General features: G+C 34.5%; 1 protein-coding gene across 15 annotated transcripts in view; it reads left to right on the forward strand.

The window, feature by feature from the left end:
- pou6f2 (POU class 6 homeobox 2) overlaps window positions 1-23243 on the forward strand; it is a 232807-nt gene that overhangs the window by 185623 nt on the left and 23941 nt on the right. For all 15 annotated transcript variants that reach the window (XM_073941589.1, XM_073941595.1, XM_073941591.1 and 12 more), the window contains 3 exons: window positions 13020-13229; window positions 18771-18927; window positions 22959-23127. In XM_073941589.1, coding sequence (XP_073797690.1) covers window positions 13020-13229; window positions 18771-18927; window positions 22959-23127 — 536 coding nt within the window. The remainder of the gene's footprint in view (window positions 1-13019; window positions 13230-18770; window positions 18928-22958; window positions 23128-23243) is intronic.

Below are 23243 nucleotides of genomic sequence, written 5' to 3' on the forward strand. Positions count from 1 at the left end.
TGTTGAATAGGTAAATTGAATTAGCTAAATTGTCTATAGTGCATGTGTGTGAATAAGTGTGTTTGGATGTTTCCCAGTACTGGGTTGCAGCTGGAAGTGCATGCGCTGTGTAAAACATATGCTGGATAAGTTAATGGTTCATTCCACTGTTGGGATCCCTGATGAATAAAGGGACTAAGCCGAAGGAAAGTGAAGGATCACTTTAATGATATTATGACAATTTTTTACTTATTCATAAGACTGTCTTGATATCTTTATAATCATGACACATGTCATAAATGTGAATGACATTCTATACATGCTTATGACAACCAATATTAAGTGTCATTCGCTCTGCTATTAAATTTTAAATTCAAAGGTGAAATTGTTTGAGATGTCATTGCTAGGACAAGTTAACATAAACACAATAACCTTTGTCATGACAGCTTCATATCATGACGACAACATAACTTGTCATAAATCTGACATAAACATGATTGTCATGAGTCCATTATTATTGTGTCTTGAATTTATTGTAAAATGTCTCATGAAAAGTGTTGACTCTGTCAAATTAATTTATTAAAGTCTCATTTATATTTCATTTACATTTTAATGAGAAAATAAATGTGTACCACGGTAGTTAAGGTCCAGAAAATTATCAATGATGCTGTTATAAAATTTATTTTTACCACAGTTATTGTAACGTAATTTTGGTGGCATTTTTTGTGTGGAGTTTGGATGTTCTCCCCGTATTCGAGTGGGTTTACCTCAAAGTTGTATGTTCAGTGAATGTGTGTGACTCGGCGTGTATGGGTGTTTCCTGTTTCCCAGTGATGGGTTGCACTGTGTTGCGCAGGTTCCGCTGTGGTGACCCCTAATAAAGGGACTAAGCCGAAATGAAAATGAATCACAACTATTGAAAAAAAATAAAATAACATCATTTAAATATTTTTTCTGTTGTCTACATTCAGTATTTGTTTTATAAAGGCCCATTTGTTATTAGCCCAGTTCTCTCTTCAATGATTACCACCAACACAAAGGGTATGTATATCACATTTATGCAAGTAATTCATTCAGTAAGCCCCTTATTTCTTAGGGGTCGCCACAGGGGAATGAACAGCCAACTATTTCAACATCTGCAGCGATGCCCTTCCAGCCGCAACCCAGAACTCGAAAAAACTAAAAAAATATAACCTTTATTTGACTTGTAATTATCTACATAATTACAGTTCTTTGGAATCGTTATATCTCTGCAAGAGTTCACAATTTGAGCACAAGTTCTGCATGAGCACTGATTTAACCATTTACTTTTCTATATAATACTTCAAGTCTTATTCAAAGTATTTGTCTTCACGCTTGAAACTATTAAACAAAAACATATAAACATTTTAAGCCTGTATTTTAAGACAAATTATTACATTAGAGAAGCTGTTAAACTTGTTTGTTTTGTACTTGTAGATTAATTTAAACTATTGGTAATAGCCAGTGGTGGAAAGAGTACTGAGAAATCATACTCAGGTAAAAGTACTATTACTTACCCAAAAATGTAGTGCAAGTAGGGTAAAAGTATCTGTTGTAAATATTACTTAAAGTATGAGTAAAAAGTAGCTCTTTCAAAAGTACTCAAATTAGTATTAAGTATTACACTGGGAAAGGTTGATGTGTTTACATGCAATTTCTGCATGTGTGTGAAAACGTAACATTCTGTAGTGCATTTAGTGATTGTTTAAGGGCATTTCAGTCATCATACCGTAAACATTCGTCAACTTCTCATCAATGAAATACAGTCTTATCCAGGTGTATTGGATTACCAAACTCTGTCCAGGAGGGCCTGTCAAGTTTAGCTCCAACTTGCTTCAACACACCCTGTCAGAAAGTTTCTTATATCTAAGATGAGCTTGATTAGCTGGTTCGGGTGTGTTTGATTTGGGTTGGGATCGGACTGAAATTGCAGGACTGATCATTCTACTTGTGTCAATCCCCATAGGCAAGAAAAAAAAAAGTAAAATTACCAATACAGCACTAAAAAGGTACTCAAGGGAAAGTAAAAGTACTACTTAGTAAATTACTATTCCTGAAACCTATTTAGTTACAGTCATGAGTATTTGTAATTTGTTACTTTACACCACTGGTAATAGCAGTTTTGCTGTTGCTGTTATTAATAAAAAGACTTAAAGTTTTTAAATCTGAGGATGAAGTTTAACATAAATACCACTCTTTCTCAACACATTCTTTTTTTTAAGATGGCTGAAAGTCCAAAAGTAGAATGTTCAGTTCAGGACTGCAGCAATGCATCAAAATCAGAAGTAGAACATTAAATAAATTTAATTTCTGCTCATGGAGACATAAACATACAAAGAATTTATATTTTTGTTATTGTTGAAATGTGTTTAACCCTAATGTTTTACTATAAAATAAACTATTGAATGATTTTATTTAATACAACAAATTATTATTATTATTATCATTACACAAAAAAGGTGTAATGTCCTCTTCAAAAATTCCAGTTGTTGAACGTATTACTGTAAATAAACTTTCAGTAAGAGTAATGGGATAAAAAGCTTGATTAATGGATGAATGAGTGGACAGGTATTAGAATTACTATTGATATTACTAGCATGTCAGTAATGATTCTTTTTTAGTGATTAAATAATTAGATAATTATAAATAAATACAATTATGTCTTATTATTTAACAAGTTATTCCTTTAACTGAATCAGAAAAAGCTGTGTTTGACCGTTTCTGATCTGTGTTTCTGTCTCCGCGGCGTGTGTTAGAAGTTTGGAATTCTCTCTCAATATGTGTCCCCATCCTATTCCCCTCCAAACAGCGGGCAGTAGGGCAGAAAATGGGCAGGGATATTGCCTGGCGGCCATGGCTAACGCTGAAGATTGGCCTGGCTGCAGGAAGAGATGACATTCCCTAGGAATCACTGCCAGTATAATCCTAATGAGTTCTGCTCAAAGAGGAGAAACAGAGGGAGAAAGAGAGGGGGAAAAGAGAAAGGGAGATGAATGCTCGTCACACTGTAAAACACACATATAATGCAGAGGAACGGAAGCAAGTCTTTAAATAAGAACTAGAACAAACTTTTATTGACAGACAGATGCAGTGGTGGAACTACAGTTTTATACATGAAGTGGACAAAGGGTGTCTCTGGCTGTAGGGGGGCTATAGACTATGGCAGACAAGTAGATTACAGTTATACCCTGATACCAGAAACCACAAACACATTCATTGTTGAATACACATTACAGTTAGCTGTACAATCTTAATCATTCATTTGTTTTCCTTCGGCTTAGTTCCTTTATTTATCAGGGGGTGCTAAAGCGGAATGAACCGACAACTTATCCAGCATATGTTTTACACATTCAACCCAGTACTGGAAAACATCCATACACACTTATTCACACACATACAATTTAATTTATTCAATTCCCCTACACAGTCTTTGGACTGTGGGGGAAAATGGAGCACCCAGAGGAAACCAATGCAAACATGGGGAGAATGGCTCTAAGGCAACAGCGCTAACCACTGAGCAACTGTGTCACCTGTACAATCTTAGACTAATGTGCAACTAACATAGGGACTTTTTTTGTAAAGTTGCTAAAGGGGTAAAGTTGTCATCTTTTGCATGTTTTAAACCTTTATAAGTTTCCTTTCTTTTGTTTAGCACAAAAGAAGATATTTAAAAAAAAATGTTAATAACCTGTGACTTCCATTCATTTTTTCGATACTATGATCCTACATACATGATGCTATACCTGATACTACTCAAGTCAATAGTATTTTTATCCCTCTTCAAAATATATTGTTTGTGTTCAGCAGAAGAAAAAAATGTAAGGGTTTGGAACCACTTGAGGGTGCATAAATTTTGAGTCAATTTTCTTTATGCTTTGAAGGGATAGTTCACCCAAAAATAAAAGTTCTGTCATCATTTACTCAACCTTTACATGTTTCAAACCTTTATGAGTTTCCTTTCTTCTGTTTAGCACAAAATAAGATATTTTGAAAAGTTTTGAAAACCTGTAACCATTTACTTCCATATTGCTAGCTTTTTGATACTATGATACTACATACTACATGATGCTACACTTGATACTACTCAAGTCAATGAAATTGTTTATTTCTATTCAAAATATATTATTTGTGTTCAGCAAAGAAGAAAAAAATATATAAGGGGTTGGAACCACCTGAGGGTGAGTAAATATAGAGTCAATTTTTACTAGATCCTTTAAAGGGATAGTTCACCCAAAAATAAAAATTCTGTCATTTACTCACCTCATAAAGGTTTGGAACCACTTGAGGGTGAGCTAATAGTGTGTAAATTTTTACTTTACCTTTTAAGAGGAAAGTTCACCCAAAAATGAAAATGTGATCATGCTTGATTTAATTATTTTTTTTTTTTCTGTTGAACACATACACAGTTATTTTGGAAAAAAAGATTGAAACTGTTAGCCCCTGATATCTATAGATTTTCTTCTATGTGTTTCAATGGTTACTGGTTTCAACATTCTTTGAAATATCTTCTTTTGTGTTCAACAGAACAAAATCTGGAAAAAAAGTCAATGGTGGGTTAAATGATGATATTATTTAATTGTTTTGGGTGAACTGCTGTAACCCATCAAACTAACTTCAAACTTTAAAGATTTGCCAAAATTTGAATCAGCTTAGAATGATAATCCTGCTAGGACTAATTCATTATAAACTTGTGATACATTATTGGTTCAATTGGATGTAATATTTTGCAAATGTTTTCTCTCTAAAGTATGTTTTAGAGAAAAGAGTATAGAGTATAACTCTATAGAGAACTAAGTACAGAGTTTGTCAACTAAATGTCTTTTCTGAGGTTAATAAGGTGTCATATTGTTAACAAGTTTTTTTTTTATTTGAACTCTTTTGATGTAGTTCATAGTAATACACTGTTTATATTAATGCACGGATTTCCCATTTAAGATGTGCTGTTTCTAAACAGTTGTTTATTTGTATTTATTTAGTTCAGATGTGCCCCTTTTTGCTTAAACTGAACGTTAAATGCTGTTAGGCCACTTTAAAAAGGATCGAAACAGAATTATCATTTACACAATTTGAAAGCTGCTTGTGTCCTATCAGAATTAACATGCTCTGTTTTGTTTGTTAGCACATTGTCTTTTTTCTGCGAGTGTGAGGGTCAGTTGTGTCATTGCAGCATGCAAAATTCATTGCTTTGTAAAGATAAAGCTAAAAGAAATGCTTCTTTTGGTAATATAAAATGAAAATTGAGATTTCCAGCAGTGAATTAAATTTCAGGGTGACACATGAGATGGCCAATCAGATGACGGAGTGTTCTATTTCACCATGGACACCCCTTTAGCTCCATCACTGGAAGTATGACAAAATATATGGACCCATTTAGAATTTAGTTATTCTTTTATCTCCTGCTTTTTCAGGCAGGTGTTCCTCATGAGGTTAAACCACATGATCAGATTTAAGTGTAGCTCAGGCTCATGCTAGAATTGGAGACGATGTTTCAGGAGATTGTTTACATCAAACATTCAACGTGATTGAGTCACAGGCAAGCACATTTGTATCACATGGTTTTACCAAATCAGAGGGATTTTTATTTGGTGCTTATAAGGATTTATGAGAAACATGTCAACTCTAACCTGTCAGACACTGGTGGAAACCAGATTTAACTTAATTTGTCCCTCAGCAAAAATTTTTATTCCAGCTTAGCTGCTTTAAGACAATAAACATACATTATAAACAATTTTTACTCCTAAAACCTAAAAATGTAGTTCAGAAAAATATCATTTAAAATTATTTGTTCTTAAATTTGAAACACTTTGTCCTTCATATATATATATATACTGTATATATATATATATATATATATATATATATATATATATATATGTGTGTGTGTGTGTGTGTGTGTGTGTGTGTGTGTGTGTGTGTGTGTGTGTGTGTGTGTGTGTGTGTGTGTGTGTGTGTATATATTCATTATTTATTTTTTGATTCACTCTGAAACATAAAAAAAGACATATTAAAGGATATTTCTGTTGTTTTGTTCATACAGGGAAAGTCAATCAGGTTTTTTTTCAGAATTTACTCTAAATAGATTGGGGACTCTATTTTGACGATCCATGCGCAAAGTGCATTGTACACACAGACATCCATTAGCCTATACATAATTAGTTCTAGTATCCAGCAAATGAATAAATAAACAATAATAACGAAGTGTGCAATACACACGCGATACCCCATATGGTCTAAAACCTGACAGGTGGGCAAATCTAAGCTTGTTTTTTTAATAAAACAAATATATATATAAAAAAAAGCCTCCCGAGATGAAGAAGGCATGAAGGCGGTTGTTTTTATATTTGTAAGCTAGAAAATAATAATTTTTGTAATATTTTAATTCTTTATTTTTTCACATTTGTAAATATGTTTGCGTATTGCTGTACATCCTATGTATTAAGCAATGTTTAAGCGAGCTGCGTAACTAACGCGCTCTGCGCTGGACTTTAGACCAGCTTTCATCTGGTCTATTGTGTAGCCAATTATAGTTTCTCAAAATAGCAACGCACCAGCAACAGTCCTCAATACACCTCCTTTTTTAGACCAGAGCGCCTATGGGCGCACATATGAGCACAAATGCATTTGCTATTTAAACAGCGTAGCGCAAGACATCAAAACAAGTCAGGCATCGAGCTAAAACTAGCAAACAACAATTGCGCCGCATTGATATGATAGGACCCTAGGTGTGTCCCAAACTGCATACTTACACACTATTCTATTCTATTCTATTCTATTCTATTCTATTCTATTCTATTCTATTCTATTCTATAGTATGAATAGTAAAAGTAGTGCATTTCCACTAAACCTTAAAAAAGTGCTTTATATAAACATACACACACACACACACACACACACACATAAATACCTGGATGATGTACTTATTTGGAAATGAAGTGTATTAAAACAGAATATTGAACACCATGTACTCGTTGTCACAGTTTGCTTTTATAGTGAAAGCTATCGGGGGGCTAAAGTTGAATTGCTTTATTTATTTTGGACTATGTAAGCAAAATGATCTAATGGACTTTGTACTCATGACAGTTAAAATTAGTTTTTACATTTACATTTATTTAACTAATTTGGCAATCCTTCAATATCAGCTTGCAAAGGTTTGAATTTCCACTTTATAATTTTTATTTTATTATAATAATTATTGTTTCATTTAGGACTACACTAAACTCAATTCAATACATGGTTAAGTATATAAGTGCCTATAGTGTTCAATGTGTCACTTGGGATTTAACTGTTATTTTATGTTCCACAAGACAAACTTTATTTTAATAACATATTCATAAAGAAATTCATAATGAATCAGCCTTCTGAATAAATCAGCTGAATAAATAACTTACTAGTAATTGTGGTTTACCTACATATTTAAAAGTGTAATTGCATTTATATTTAATACTTTCATATTTGTAAAATAAAAATGTCTTTCACTTGATTTTACTATAACCAACCCTGTAGAATTTTATTGTATGGTATTTAATTAATCTTACAAGTAAATAGTTTGATATGAAAGATATGCCATACATTTATTAAGGTTAAAAACAATAGTTTATATTTTATGCCCATTTATAGTGGGCATAAAAGACTCCATTTAGGCATAGTATTTAATACTAAAGCTAAATAATCAGAAAATTTACTTCTAATCAAGATCAATATCCAGAAGCCAATAAATTAAACATTCAACTTGACACATACACACTGAAAAAGACTTTTGCTCTTTGTTTCTTCATACATTAATTTTCCTTTGGCTTAGTCCCTAAATTATCAGGGGTCGAATGAATCACCAGCTATTCCGGCATATGTTTTAAGCAGTCCTTCCAGCTGCCACCCAGTACTCTGAAACACCCATACACGCTTGCATTCTCCAAACAGAAATGCCACCTGGCCCAGGCCGGGACTTGAACCAGCGACTTTATTGATGTGAAGCTACAGTGCTAACCAGTGAGCCACCATGCCGCCTTGCTGTAGGGTCAATCTACTTATTTAAAATGAGCTTAAGCAACACAATTCTTGAGGTTTTATTGGGCAAAACTTTATTGTTTTATGTTTAATCCACATAAATATGTAAAAACTTATAGGCTAACTTCATTCCTACTTGTTGTCCCAACACAAATTGGTTGTGTGAAGCCAAGATTTTTTACAGTCAGGTAAATGTAGCAAACAATACAACAATGTAGTCTGCATAATTTAGAAGTCTCACCACAGCACACACTACTAAATGCAGGCTTACAGCATAATTGATAAAACTACAAAAAAAAACAAAAAAAAAAAAACAAATCAAATCTCAGAAACTTCAAAACGCATCAAATATCACTGAGAACATTGTTTTTAAACTGTTTTGGGCAGCAGGTAATGTTGTAATTCTAAAGTCCTGTAAGCTATAGTGAGCTGAGAGCGCTGTGAACAGGACTATTCAGAGCAGCCCGGGACAGTATGTAGCTGTCAGCCCATGTGCTGTATTATTGCCCGTGTTAGAGCAGCCACTTAGTCCAATGAGAGTGAATAATTGAGCGGAACAAGCCCTGAGACAAGACGGCATGCAAATGCCATGTCGGGGGACACGAGCGCCACACCGCACAATAAAATATGCTAAGTGGCAGGAGAGAGGGCCGCGGAGGATTGAGAGGGAGCGATAAAGAGCGACAGAGGGAGGGAGAGAGAGAGAGATAAATTATCTGTCGCTTAATGCGAAGCAACGCAACCAAATGAGCCGTGGTGAGGGTGAATTACACATAGTCAGCCCTCCTTTTTTCCACCGCTCCATCGTCATTATGTCAAAGAGAGAGGAGGGAGAGGAACGGTCAGAGATTATACAGATGCAGAGCTTGTTAGCGCAGCTGGGGGTCCGCTGGCAGACCTGGGTAAATTATATGCGATAGATCAATGGTGCTTTTTCTGTCTAGGTGTTTGAACACACACGCCACATTCTTACAGAAAAGTGTTCTTTAACACTTTATGTACCTCCCGGCTCTATTTTTAAGGGGTTTTGGCCTTTTGATTTTTTGTGCTAGACTGGAGTTTCAGTACTTTAATGCGTCAGCAATCCATGTGCGTAACACTTCAAGGCCTTCACCCTTTTTCTGACCTTTTCTTCTCTGTAAAAAAAAAATGATATGACAAAAAGTCATGAAAACAAATGTTTTATGCTACTTTAGCTTGTTACAATAACATGACAAGTTTAACTTGATAGTTTTGTCAGTTTGACTGATGTAAGATAGAAACTTACTAGAGAATGAATAGTTAATCTGACGGGGTATATTTACAGTATATAAGTCTATTTTAAGATTAATTTATTGTTGAAGACAAAAACAAATAAAAATTTAGACTTTAGATTAACTTAATATTATGTTTTGTAAAAGATTGTATCATTTTGACTAAAGAGAGAGAGAGAGAGAAAGAAAGAGAGGTTTCATTTTTAATTGAAAGACTTATGAAGATTCCAGCTTGATCCATCTTTAAGGACACAGAATGTACAACCTATTTTACGGATGTAGTTTAAAATGATGTCAGGTAAAACAGAAAACACACTTTGAAATATAGGTTCTTTATTGGCATCAGTGGTTCCAGAGAGAACATTTTACATGTGTGAAACTAAAGGCGAATGACACAGGAATGTGAAATGTGCTTTTTTTTTTTTTGCAGAAGAAGACCAGAAACATCTACGCAATGATTCAAAAATTCAGTTTAGTTTAGTTTAGTTCAGTTCAGTTCAGTTCAGTTCAGTTCAGTTCAGTTATTTAGGTTTGTTTCATTCAGTTTAAATCAGTTAGTTAGTTTAGTTTAGCTCATTGAGTTTAGTTTAGTTCAGTTCAGCTCAGTCTGTTTAGTTCAGTTCAGTTGGTTTGGTTTGTTTTAGTTAAATTTGTTTATTTCAGTTCAGTTTGATTAGTTCAGTTCAGTTCAGTTTAGTTTAGTTTAGTTAGTTTGATTTGGTTTGGTTTGATTCATTCAGTTCAAATCAGTTCAGTTAGTTTAGTTTAGTTTAGTTTAGTTTAGTTTAGTTTAGTTTAGTTTAGTTTAGTTTAGTTAAGTTTAACTCAGTTCAGTTCAGTTCAGTCCGTTTAGTTCAGTTCAGTTCAGTTGGTTTGGTTTGGTTAGCTTAATTTATCTAATAATTGTGAATAAGTATCATGGATTTTCAACATTAATAATAATAAGAAATGCTTCTTGAGCAAAAAAAGCACATTAGTGTGATTTCCCAAGGATCACTGCAGTGTATTTATTTAGAAACATAATAAAATATATCTCAATGTATATTTATTTCACAATATTTCTGTTTTTACTGTACTTTTGATCAATGCATGAATAGTCTTGACTCTAATATGAAAGTTATCAGCAGAGACAGACAAAATCTGCAGATTCTTTTTTTTCTACTGTATTTCTGCACAGAAAATGATCTGTAAAAAATACATTTTTAATTAAGGTTTGCAATGCAAATCAATCTAACCACTTGATTTGTTATCCAAGTACGTCTGTCTAGAAATAATATATCTACTAAAAGACACAAATTATTACTTTACAAACTGTATTATACATGAAACATTTACATAGTTTTCAATAATATTACTGAAATACACATTTACAGTAAATAAACTGCATGAAAATCTGCTTATTTGTCTCTAGAGTCATCAGTAATAAATATGAAAGTGTTTCTTTCTTAATGCGCTAGTAAGTGACTCAAGCATTTTGATGTATGAGTTTATCTGTAGTACTCTGGATGATAAAGGTCTTAAGTCTTGTGGTTCCACCCTTGTGCTGTGTGTGTGTGTGTGTGTGTGTGTGTCAGGAGGAGGCGTCGGGTCCTTTTCTCCAGCGCTGTTGTTCTACATGGCTCATTGAAGCCGTGGCCTTGAGAGGTAAAACAGTGCAACTACAAAGGGTTACGGCCCTTGATCTGTGACAGCCGGAGAAAAGGGGGTGCACAAAAACCACAGAAAGGGATTGTGGGAGGAGGGCGTCCCTTATGGAGACCGGGACCAGGATTATAAAAGTGTGCGTGTGTGCTTTATTGGAGGACGAGTGGTTAAGAGGCTGCATTATTAACTCGGCCCTTCTATGCATTTTATACACACACACAGAGACATACACACACACATATTTTTTCTCTGGTCTTATGATAGATAATACAGTCAGTGGTGTGCACCAGCTAACACAAAGGTACTCAGAGTCTGACCTTTAGAGAGGAGCAGAGAGCACATTTTGTGTGTGTGTGTGTTTGTGTGTGTGTGTGAGAGGGGGGCTTTTCATGTGCTCATACAGTACTTGTGCCTGTGTGTAGACTGTGGCGTTCATCTGGGTTTGTGGTTCAGTGCAAGTGGTAATGTATGAGTGTGTGTAAGTCTTTTAAGCCTCTCACAACAATAAAAAAAGGTTATACTGTGTATTTTCTCCACCCTGTATTAAGTAGCCCTCGATCCTGTAAAATCGGAGGGCTTTGATACTCTGGCGCTGATGAGGTCCTCTGAGTGTATGAAGGGCTCTAGTTTGATGTCTTTGCCGTGTTTGTCAGGTGTAAAGATTATGAGGGGAAACACACATCTTTGTCACGTCTTTCTAAAAGATAATGAACAAATAAGTTGTTGTACAAATAAAACAAGAGAGATACAGCTATGAAAAAAAATATATGACTACTTGGCTCTGACCAAGACTTCTTGAAAAATTTTTGTTTCTCTCTATTTATTTATTTTTTTAGATTGGTTTGGTATAGTTGAATTTCTTCTTTGTGTAAACATCTAAATACATATTTATACATGTTTGTATCATACCTGTCAATATTGGGATGTGAAAAAAGGGATACCCCTTTCCACTGAGTGGTACAGTACAGTATGGTACTGATCGGTACGAGTCACCACTATCTGGCAGGCCTTACCACTGCCAAAAGGGTACCAATGATGAGCGTAGTGCAGGGGTGCTCAACCCTGTTCCTGGAGATCTACCTTCCTGCATAGTTCAGCTCTCCTACCCTGACCAAACACACCTGAACCAATTAACTAGGACCTGAACAGCACTTGATGATTACAGGCAGGTGTGTTTGATATGGGTTGCGACTGAAATCTGTTTGAAGGTAGATGCCCAGGAACAGGGTTGGTCACCCCTGGTGTAGTGTATGACAGAAGTGCCTTTTCAGTCAACGTCATTCTCGCTCAAGGAAATGTCCGCTTGCAGTACTTATTTATCTATCTATTTATTTATTAAGTTATTTATTTATTTATTTTAATTTAGTTACTTAGTTGGTTAGTTATTTACTTATTTAGTTGAACTCTAAATAAGCATGTTAGAATGGATAATGTGACACTGATATGTAATTGCTGATGAAAATTTAGCTTACCATCACAGAAATAAATAATATTTCTAAAAATATAAAATTTGAAAACAGTTATTTTAAATCATATATGATTCAAGACAAGACAACTTATGTTCAAAAGTATAAATTCTTGGAATATGATATTTGTACATCGAATGAAAGCTGAATAAATAAGTTTTGCATTGATGTATGGTTTGTTAGGAATAATAGTATTTGTTTGAGATACAACTATTTGAAAATCTGACTTGAGTTACGAAAAATTGAAATATTGAGAAAAATCACATTTAAAGGTGTCCAAATGAAGTGCTTAGCAATGCATATTACTAATCACAAATTGGGCTTTAATGAATTTGCAGAAGAAAATTTACAAATTCTTTTCAAGCAACATAATCTTTACCTAATGTTCTAATGATTTTTTGCATAAAAGAAAAATGGATAACTTTCTATCAGTTTATTTTTGGCTATTCCAACAAATATACCTGTTCAAGTACAGTAAGACAAACAAATGCAGCCTTGGTGAGCATAAGATAACATGAGAAACTTGAACTCCAAACTTTATATCAGTATTTAATTTGTTTTGCTTTATTTAGTTATTGAACTGTACCTACGATAATATTGTTGATCACTATAAGAATAGCCCAAACTAAATTTTGTTTCTCTTTCCATGTAGATCATTGGTACGATCCCTCTGATGCCAAACTCTGTAGGACCTTCCAACCAGTCAGGGGGCGGGACTTCCCCCCTGCAGGTCCAGCCAATCACTCCACAGCTGCTGACCAACGCACAGGGTCAGATTATAGCCACTGTGATCGGCAACCAGATCCTGCCAGTGATCAACACCCAGGGAATCACACTGTCACCCATTAAACCTGGACAACAGGTACACAACATATTCTGGCTATTTCTGCAAGAGAATCCTGTAAAAAAAAGGTCTGCAGGTTTAAGTATGGGGTTAGATTTGCAACACAATTTTGTGCACAAAAGATCATGTTTTGAGTGTGCAAAATCCCTTGTTGATGCGTGTTCACATTTCTGTCCACAAAAGGTCATACTTTAAGTGTGGAAAATGGCTTTTAAAATTCTGCACATTTGAAATTCTGCATGCAAAAGATCATGTTTCGAGCATGCAAAATGGCTTATTGAATGTGTGTTAACAATTCTGCATGCGAAAGATCATGCTTTGAGCATTCAAAATGGCTTGCAAAGGCATTAAGACTTCTGCATGCAAAAGATCCTGTTTTGAGTGTGAAAATAGCTTGTTGAATGAGTGTTAACAATTCTGCATGCAAAAGATCATGCTTTGAGCATGCAAACTGGCTTGTTAAATGCATGTTAACAATTATACATGCAAAAGATCATGTTTCAAGCATGCAAAATTCCTTGTTGTATGTGTGAAATTATTTCTGTGCACAATAGATCATGCTTTAAGTGTGGAAAACAGCTTGCTGCATGCATATTTAAAAATCTGCTTGCTAAAGATCATGTTTCGAGCATGCAAAACGGCTTGTTGAATGCATGTTAACAATTCTGCATGCAAAAGATCATGCTTTGAGCATACAAATTGGCATGTTGCAGAGGCATTAACAATAGTGCATGCAAAAGATAATGGTTGAACTTGCACAAGGGCTTGTTGAATGCATGTTTATAATTTTGCAAGCAAAAGATCATGCTTTGAGCATGCAAAATGCATGCAAAGGCATCTCATTTAAAATTCTCAGTGCAAAATATCATGTTTCAAGGGGGTAAAATGCCTTTTTGAATGCGTGTTAACAATTGCGTATGATAAAAGATCTTGTTTAGAGCATGCACAATGGCTTGTTGCACAAGCATTAATTCTGCATACAAAAGATCATGTTTTGAGCGTGAAAAATGGCTTTTTGAATGTGTGTTAACAATTCTGCATCTAAAAGATGATGTTTTAAGCATGCACAATGTCTTGTGGCACAAGCATTAACAATTCTGCATGAAAAAGATCCTGTTTTAAGTATACAAAATGGCTTGTTGCATAGAATTAACAATTCTGCATACGAAATATCATGTTTCTAACATGCACAATGTCTTTTTACACACTTAAAACATGATCGTTTGGACGCAGAATTGTGTCGCAAATCTAACTCCATATTTATGCAGAATGTCTTTGTAAGTAACTAAAATGTTGACACATGGAATAAAAAGACTTTTAATTATGGTTTACAATGAAATTAGAACCACTTGTTTGTTAAACAAAGCTACAGTACGTCTCTCATATGACATATCTACTTAAAGGCAAGGCAAAGTAAGGCAAATTTATTTATATAGCACATTTCATACACAGTGGTAATTCAAAGTGCTTTACAGTACATAAACACAAATAAAAGAAAGAGGTATAGGGAAATAAAAACAACAATAGACAGAAAAAATATTACTTTGTAAACAGTATTGTTGAAATAAATCATCTAAACATTTTCTTAATATTTGACAATATTTCTGAAATTAATATAATAATGGAATAAACATAAATTTAAATGCATTTATATAAGTAAATAAATAGATTCAATGATGGCCTCAAAAATCTGTGGATTTCTATAAACAAAGATTTCATGTGAAAAACTCATGTAAAAACTACTACAGTGTGATTAATGTATTAGGGATAGGTAACCCAAAAATTTATATTCTGTCATGATTTACTCACCCTCTACTTGTTCCAAACCCATATGAGTTTCTGTCAATCAGAAAAGAAGATATTTTGAAGAATGTTGGTAAGCAGAAACATGGCTTTACCAATTAATTTCTGATTTTGATTACCGACATTCTTCAAAATATCTTTTTTTGTGCTCAAAGAAAAAAGAATCAACCTGAGAATGAGCAAATGGTGAGAAAATGACCCTTTTGGGCTGAACTTTCTCTTAAAAATACAGTACAAAACAAGTAATAATCAACAAAGTTTAATCTAAGTCAAAGTCAAAAAACAACAATCAACCCCCTTTATTAAATAATCAAAAGAGTAGCAAGAATACATGTTTAGAGAGTCTAACAACAGCACAAAATGCATATTATCCCTCATCCAACCCTATAATCTCCAGCGGTCACCTATAAAAGCATCCATAGGTCAACCTCATTTCTGTCGGAGCAGCTGTGTGTCATATTTACTGGAACCTTTGATCGCGGACGTAAACGCAGTAATGCATTTGTAATAATGTTTATGGATTGTCTGCGTCTCAAATTGACTCCCGAACGTTTTCGTGCAGCGATAATTTATGGCTGTCAAACACGGTGGCGGCGGAGAGATCCACCGAAGCTGGGTAATTCTCACAGACCTGTCGACAGTTCTGACAGTGTGTGCAACACTACTGACATCTCTCAGCATCCAAAGAAAAACACACACACGCAAACACACAGAGGAGAATTAATAGTGCAAGAGAACAGCAGATAGAAGCCAACCCACTTTTAGACAGATGAGACGCTTGCTTTCTTGAAGAGTGGAGATGCAGCATCTACAAGAGGCGCTCGATGGTGCATAAAACATGAAAATGTATGGTGCCGCAGTCATGCCACATTGCCCATAATAATGACTCATATTGTAGCCACATAATTCTGATTTCTGGGCTCAGTAAACGTGCGTGTTTTTCCTTTTTTCGTGTTAAGGTTTTTTGGGTGCCGAATAGCCTGATGGTTCTTTTGTGTATACTTGAAAGTATCTGACAGCCGTGTTCAATGAGATATTGTATGAGGGACGAATGCAAGCTCTTGCATCTTACAACATATAAATAATAATACACAAGCAAATGAGGCCACATTTGAGCTTTCTAAAAAACAGACTCAACAGTTTTGTCATAAACTACAACATGCTTTCTCTTGAAGCTAAAGTTAATTGTGTAGTTTGTTTTTCAGATTTAACGTGAGAGCTTCTGAATAGTATGCTTAAGCCTGCTGAAGAAAAAACAGCTTGATGAAGGATTACGGTTCCATTTAGGACAACTTTTGGCATAATGTTGATTATCTTGAATTAAATATTCATGAATTTAATTTTACAAGGAACTATTTAGCATGCTCTCTCAGAAAAGAATGGTACAATGTTGTTCCAAAGAAGGTACAGACATACAGTAGAAGTCAGAATTATTACCTCCCCCCCTACCCCCTGAATTGTTAGCACCCCTGTTTATTTTTTCCCTAATTTCTATTTAACGGAGAGAAGATTTTTTTCAACACATTTTTAAATATAACAGTTTTATTCTTATTTAACTCATTTCTAATAACTGATTTATTTTTCTTTTCCACTATGACAGTAAATAATATTTTACTCGATGTTTTTCAAGACCTCTACAGCTTATAGTGACCTTTAAAGGCTTAACTAGATCAATAAGGTTAATTAGGCAGGTTAGGGTAATTTTGCAAGTTATTTTATAATGATGGTTTGTTCTGTAGACTATTTAAAAATATATATATATATATATCTTGAAGGGGCAAATAATTGTGTCCTTAAAATGGCTTTTAAAAAATTAAAAGCTGCTTTTATTCTAGCCAAAATAAAACAAAAGACTTTCTTCAAAAGAAACAATATTATCAGACATACTGTGAAAATGTCCTTGCTCTGTTAAACATCATTTGGGAAATATTTAAAAAAAAGAATCAGTCACTGAGGCAGTACCTTTTTATGGGACAGAATTGTACCTTAAGACAAAGAAACTAATTTGTACCATTGCAGTTTGTACATTAAGCACATGATTTGTACCATGGGAAACTTAAATGTACCTTTGGTTTTTAATACCTGCAGATACAATATTGTACCTTCATCAAAGGTACAAATCTGATCCATAAAGGTACCACCACAGTGACAAGACACTTTGTACCTTAACAGTGTCAAACTGCTTAACAAACATGTATTTAAAATGTCTTTAATGTTTAGCTTACAATACCTATAGTTTCATGTTTTACCAGTTGTTTTGTATTATTGTATTGTAGATCCTAATAATTAATGTTTATGAGTTTCTTTAAACATATATCTTTAAATGGTGATTCTTGTTTTAATATGGAAAATATTTATAGAATCATTTTGCCTTTCCAGTAATATTTATTTTCATAGGTATTGTAATAAAGAAGTTGTACACTTTTGTACTTTTACTTGGGAATAATTGTATACCTTCATTTTAGTTGTACCATAAAAGGTACAGAACAGTATTATAAGAAGTATTTTCTGTTCTATATGAAGTACAACTTTTACAAAGGTACAAAACTGTTCCTCAAGGAACATTATCTGTATCACCATGTAGATGATTTTAGTGTGGAAAAATGATCACTTATTTACATTGATAATGTATTTTGTGTTGCCACAATATAATTATCCAATATTCATTTTTAAATGAAATTAACAGAATTAACCAAAACTAGCTCAAATAATACTTAGATTTACCTGAATAATATAACTATTTTACAAAGTTCTAAGAATAACATTTTTGCTTTTAAATTACTACTACTGCCAACAAGAATATGAATAATGATTATTATAATTAGTGGTCCCATTTAATTATTTTAATTTTGTCAGTCTGAATAAATTGTAATAAACAATTTTATGGCACAAATGCAGATGATTGACGTAAACTTGTACTGAACTTATTATAGCATCTAATATAAACTATGGTAAGCCAAATGGTTTTATGACAAAGTACCATGGTACCATTTCATGTTTTGTCAGTTTAATAATTATAATTATATAATAATTATATAATATAATAATTATAATAATAATAATTTATAATTTGTATATAATTATATTGGTGTCATATAATTATGACATTTGAAATCAAATCGCTGTCACATTGCTACCTTATCTTAACCCTTACATCCTACTTAACTTAGTACTTACTATTTACTTACTACTTAACAGTATTATTTGTAAAGTAGTTATAAATAAAGTGCTTGGCATATATAAGTACACCCATGACGAATCAATCTTTTAAATTCATACATTTTTATAGGATGGTACACAACATTATATTCGTGCATATACAATAAATTAGTCAGTACTGAAGCCAAATCTGGAGTTTATCTAACAAAATAACTTACGATAACGGTCTAAACCCTAGTACACCCAAATTGACATGTTATAGAAAAATATTAAATACGCATTTAGAAAACAGGAAAAATCAAGAGAAGCAAAGAAAGTATAAATTTAGTTGAAATTTTGTTGGTTGTAATTTTTAGTGCAATTTTTGCTTGAATTTAATTGTATTATCTTTTGATTTCTCAATATGCTTGGAGACTAGAATATTATTTTAATAAATATATCCATACCAAATATATGTACCAAAATACATTGCCTATATTGACCGAGAAATATATAAAAATATTCATTTTCAAAATGGGGTGTACTTGGTTATGCTGAGCACTGTTTGTTGTGTTGTTTTACTAATATGTGTACAACTAAACATATGCATTTTCACAGCTGCCGCAGACCGGCCAGACTCCACAGGCTCCTCCTGTGTCTCAGCCCAATCTGCTCCGTATGCCCCACAGCCAGAGTCCCCTTCGGCAGGCCTCTTCCTCCTCCTCAACATCATCATCCTCATCCTCGGCTCTCAGCGTTGGCCAGCTAGTCAGCAGTGAGTGTGCATTAAATTACTTTCGCTGCTTGCAAAAACTTCTTTTTTATAACAAGCTGAAACAGCAAAATTCTTGTTTTACTTAATTGTTTTGTTCCATCCACTTAAATTTGTTAAGTTATATATATACAGCATGAATGAATTGTGTAAAAACACTCACTTTGTTACAGTGCATCTCTATATGTTCACTAATCCAATTATAGCACACGTAAACACTCTGTTTACCCAAGTAGAATGCTGGAAATCTGCTTCTAGATGTTTTCTCATCTCAAAAATATGCCCCTTTTTCATTCCCCTTTTATCAGATTGCAGTTGATTCTGTCATCCAGCTGACCAAACTGTAGACCTAATGAATGGAAGGTTGTTTGGTACGGCTTTGGCCTCCAAAAGCACCACATATAAATCACTCCCTCTGGCCTGTCAGAGCCACAGCGGCCCTTTTAAAAACTGTTTTACTTAGATAAATTCTCATTTGTCACAGCCAATTGGGCTAAAACCATCTGCAATGGAGTTTTAAATCCAATAAACAGGAAGTTGCATTGATCAACTTGCTGTGGATATAAGCAGTGGACTGTTGCGTCTTTCTTTTTTCAGATTTGTTTTGTTCAAAACATACACAATACATTAAGCGCTCTCCATTCATTTCTTTGGTTTACCACTGTGGCTTAGCTCTCCATGCCAGATTGTGTTTGCTGCTATGTCCTTGGCTAACGTTAATTCCCCAGAACATGTGTTGAATAGAGGGACGAAAAAACAGTCTGACTGACCCCAAAACCAGCATGCTCAGCTCAGATGGAATAAATGCTGTTGGACTATGTGTGTTTTACTTTTGGAAAATACTCTTTTGTGTTTTCGTTGCATTTAATGAAGTTGAAGTCATAATGGCATTATATAATCACTTGGTTTGGCTTTGTTAAAGAGATAGTTCACTCTAAAATTAAAATTTACTCACTATTTACCTCAAGTTGAGTCTATTTTCGTTAACACTTCATTTTGATGGTCCATTTGGGTATTAGTAGACTGTCTGCTTAATATCTGTTGATACTGCTCCTTCAACAGACATTTAACTTACCATAAGAGCCTTTGCAAGTACTTGTACACTTACACTAACCCAAACCCTAACCCCAACCCTAACAGTCTACTTATAATCTAATAAAAATTAGTTGCCATGTAGATGCAATGTAACTTCAATTCAACAAATGCACCATTAAAATAAAGCGTGACCCTGTTTTTTCTTTTGTTGAACACAAACTTATGGAAAGTATTCATAGCACTTCACTTTTTACAATTTGTTTTTTTTTATGTTACAGCCTTATTACAAAACGGATGAAATTCATGTATTTCCTCAAAATTATACACACAATACCCCATAATGACAATGTGAAAATGGAAATAAAAAAGCTGAAAAATCACATGTACAAAAGTATTCACAGCCTTTGCTCAATACTTTCTTCATGCATCTTTGGCAGCAGTTACAGCCTCAGGTATTTTTGAATATGATGCCACAAGCTTGGCACACCTGTCTTTGGGAATTTTTGCTCATTCCTCTTTGCAGTACCTCTCAAGCTCTTTCAGGTTGGAGGGGAAGCGACAGTGCACAGCCATTTACATATCTCTCCATAGATGCTCAATAGGATTAAGGTCTGGGCTTTGGGCGGGCCACTTAAGGACATTCACAGAGTTATTGTGTAGCCACTCCACTGATATTTTAGCGGTGTGCTTCGGGTCATTGTACTGCTGGAAGATGAACCATCGCCCCAGTCTGAAGTCAAGAGCACTCTGAAGCAGGTTTTCATTCAGGATGTCTCTGTACTTTGCTGCATTCATCTTTCCCTCTATCCTGACTAGTCTTTCAGATCCTGCTGCTGAAAAACATCCCCACAGCATGATGCTGCCAGCACCATTCTTCACTGTAGGGATAGTATTAGCCTGGTGATGAGCGCTGCCTGGTTTTCTCCTAACGTAATACTTGGCACTACAAAGAGTAAAATTTTAGGCTCATCAGACCGGAGAATTTTGTTTGTTATGGTCTGAGAGTCCTTCAGATACTCCAGGCGGGGAGTGGCTTCTGTCTGGCCACTTTACCATACAGGCCTGATTGGTGGATTGTTGCACAGATAGTTGTCCTTCTGTAAGGCTCTCCTCTCTCCACAGAAGAACATTGGAGTTTGGACAGAGTGACCATTAGGTTATTGATTATCTCCCTGAGTAAGGCCCTTCTCCTCCGATCACTTAGCTTATATGGCTGGCCGGCTTTCAACTTTCAGAGCATTAAAATTTTTATTGTAACCTTCTCCACCCTTGTGCCTCAAGATAATCCTGTCCCGGGGATCTACCAACAATTATTTTGTCTTCATGCTTGGTCTGTGCTTTGACATGCACTGTCAACCCTGGGACCTTATATAGACCGGTGTATGCCTTTTTAAATCATGTCCAATCAATTGAACTTACCACAGGTGAACTCCAATGAAGCTGCTGAAATATCTCAAGAATTATTAGTGGAAAAAGAATGTACCTGAACTCCAATTAGAGTTTCACGGAAAAGGCTGAGAATACTTACGAACATGTGAATTTTTTTTTTGTTTTGTTTTTTTTTTGATAAATTTGCTACAATTTCAAAAACTCTTTTTTCACATTGTCCTTATTAGGTATTGTCTGTAGTTTGGGAATAAATTAGTTTTATTACCTATCTATCCATCTATCTATCTATCTATCTATCTATCTATCTATCTATCTATCTATCTATCTGTCTGTCTGTCTGTCTGTCTGTCTGTCTGTCTGTCTGTCTGTCTGTCTGTCTGTCTGTCCGTCCGTCCGTCCGTCCGTCCGTCCGTCCGTCCGTCCGTCCGTCCGTCTGTCCCCCTCTCCCTCTCTCTCTCTCTCTATCTCTATCTCTTTATCTCTCTATCTATCTATCTATATCTACCCACCCACCCTCCATCAATCCATCCATCCATCCATCCATTTTGGAATAAGGATGTAACATAAAAATGTGGAAAAAGTATAGCGTTATGAATACTTTCCTGATACACTGTATTTTGAAGAAATAAATTACATATGTGGAAAAAAATAACATGGAAGTCAAAGGTACTGGCCTTTAACCTTTTTTAATAGAAATACAATATATATAATATGTTATCTTTTGTGATAAAAAGAGGGGGGGAAAACAGGTTTGTAAAAAGTGAAGGGTGAGCAAATGATGACAGATATTAATTAACATTTTTGAGTGAACTGCCCCTTTAAGACAAAATAAATCTGTTATTTTAGGTGTATGATCAAAAATAATAATAATTTTAATAGTTAATAGTTGTTTAAAAATGTAATATTTGAACACAAAATGATAGTGTGCTTTTACAAATTGCCATAAATCATCATCTCGAGGTCAAAATACAAAATTGCTGCAGGTAACAAAAATGTTCAATACTGCATAGAAGCAAGTTCAGGTTTCAGCATCTGATTTGCATATTAGGAGTGACAGGGTGCTGGTTCAATAGATTTGGACTTTAAATACGGCTGATGGATTTTTTTAATAATTCATTCATAATGACATCCATGAATTATTTAGCCGACCAAATTTTTTGCATGTAAGCAGGATGTAAGACCACCTGGCACTGATGTATATTACCCAATCACCTTTTATTAACCTAAAATGCGCGTAAGAATAAAGTCAAAATGGCATCTTAATCTTTAAAGCCTGAGTTACTAAATACATCAAACAAAGAACTGATTATCTGCATACCTGTGTCTTTTATAGCAAAAGGACCAATAATATGGCATAAAAATAAATATACAATGCTTTCAAAAATTACTTTAGCACGCTATTCACTGAGGCATTCATTTGTGAAGTGTAGTGTAGTTCTTGGCTTGCCTAATAAGAACAGATTTCAATGCAATGTTGATTGTATTGTATTGTCAAGGTTGGGACCATGACAAAAACTAGAAAAAGAAACAACTGTAACAGAAATTTTATATTCAGGCAATGAGTCTGTGTGAATTGAGAGTCAGATTTGTTCTTTTTCCCCGTATTACAGACCCCCAGACTGCCCCCAGTGAAGTGGATGGTGTAAACCTGGAAGAGATTCGAGAGTTCGCCAAGGCATTTAAGATTCGGCGTCTGTCTCTGGGTCTGACTCAAACTCAGGTGGGCCAGGCACTCAGTGCAACTGAAGGTCCAGCCTACAGTCAGTCTGCCATCTGCAGGTATGGAGCTCTATCAGCTGCCAAATATACCGAAGATTACCTGAAAGTAAATATGTATCACAATTATAAAGTATTTTTTTATAATGATACATAGATTAAGTAAAAATGGATGGATG

This window comes from Danio rerio, chromosome 24 (genome assembly GCF_049306965.1).
Source record: "Danio rerio strain Tuebingen ecotype United States chromosome 24, GRCz12tu, whole genome shotgun sequence".
Taxonomy (NCBI): Eukaryota; Metazoa; Chordata; class Actinopteri; order Cypriniformes; family Danionidae; genus Danio; species Danio rerio.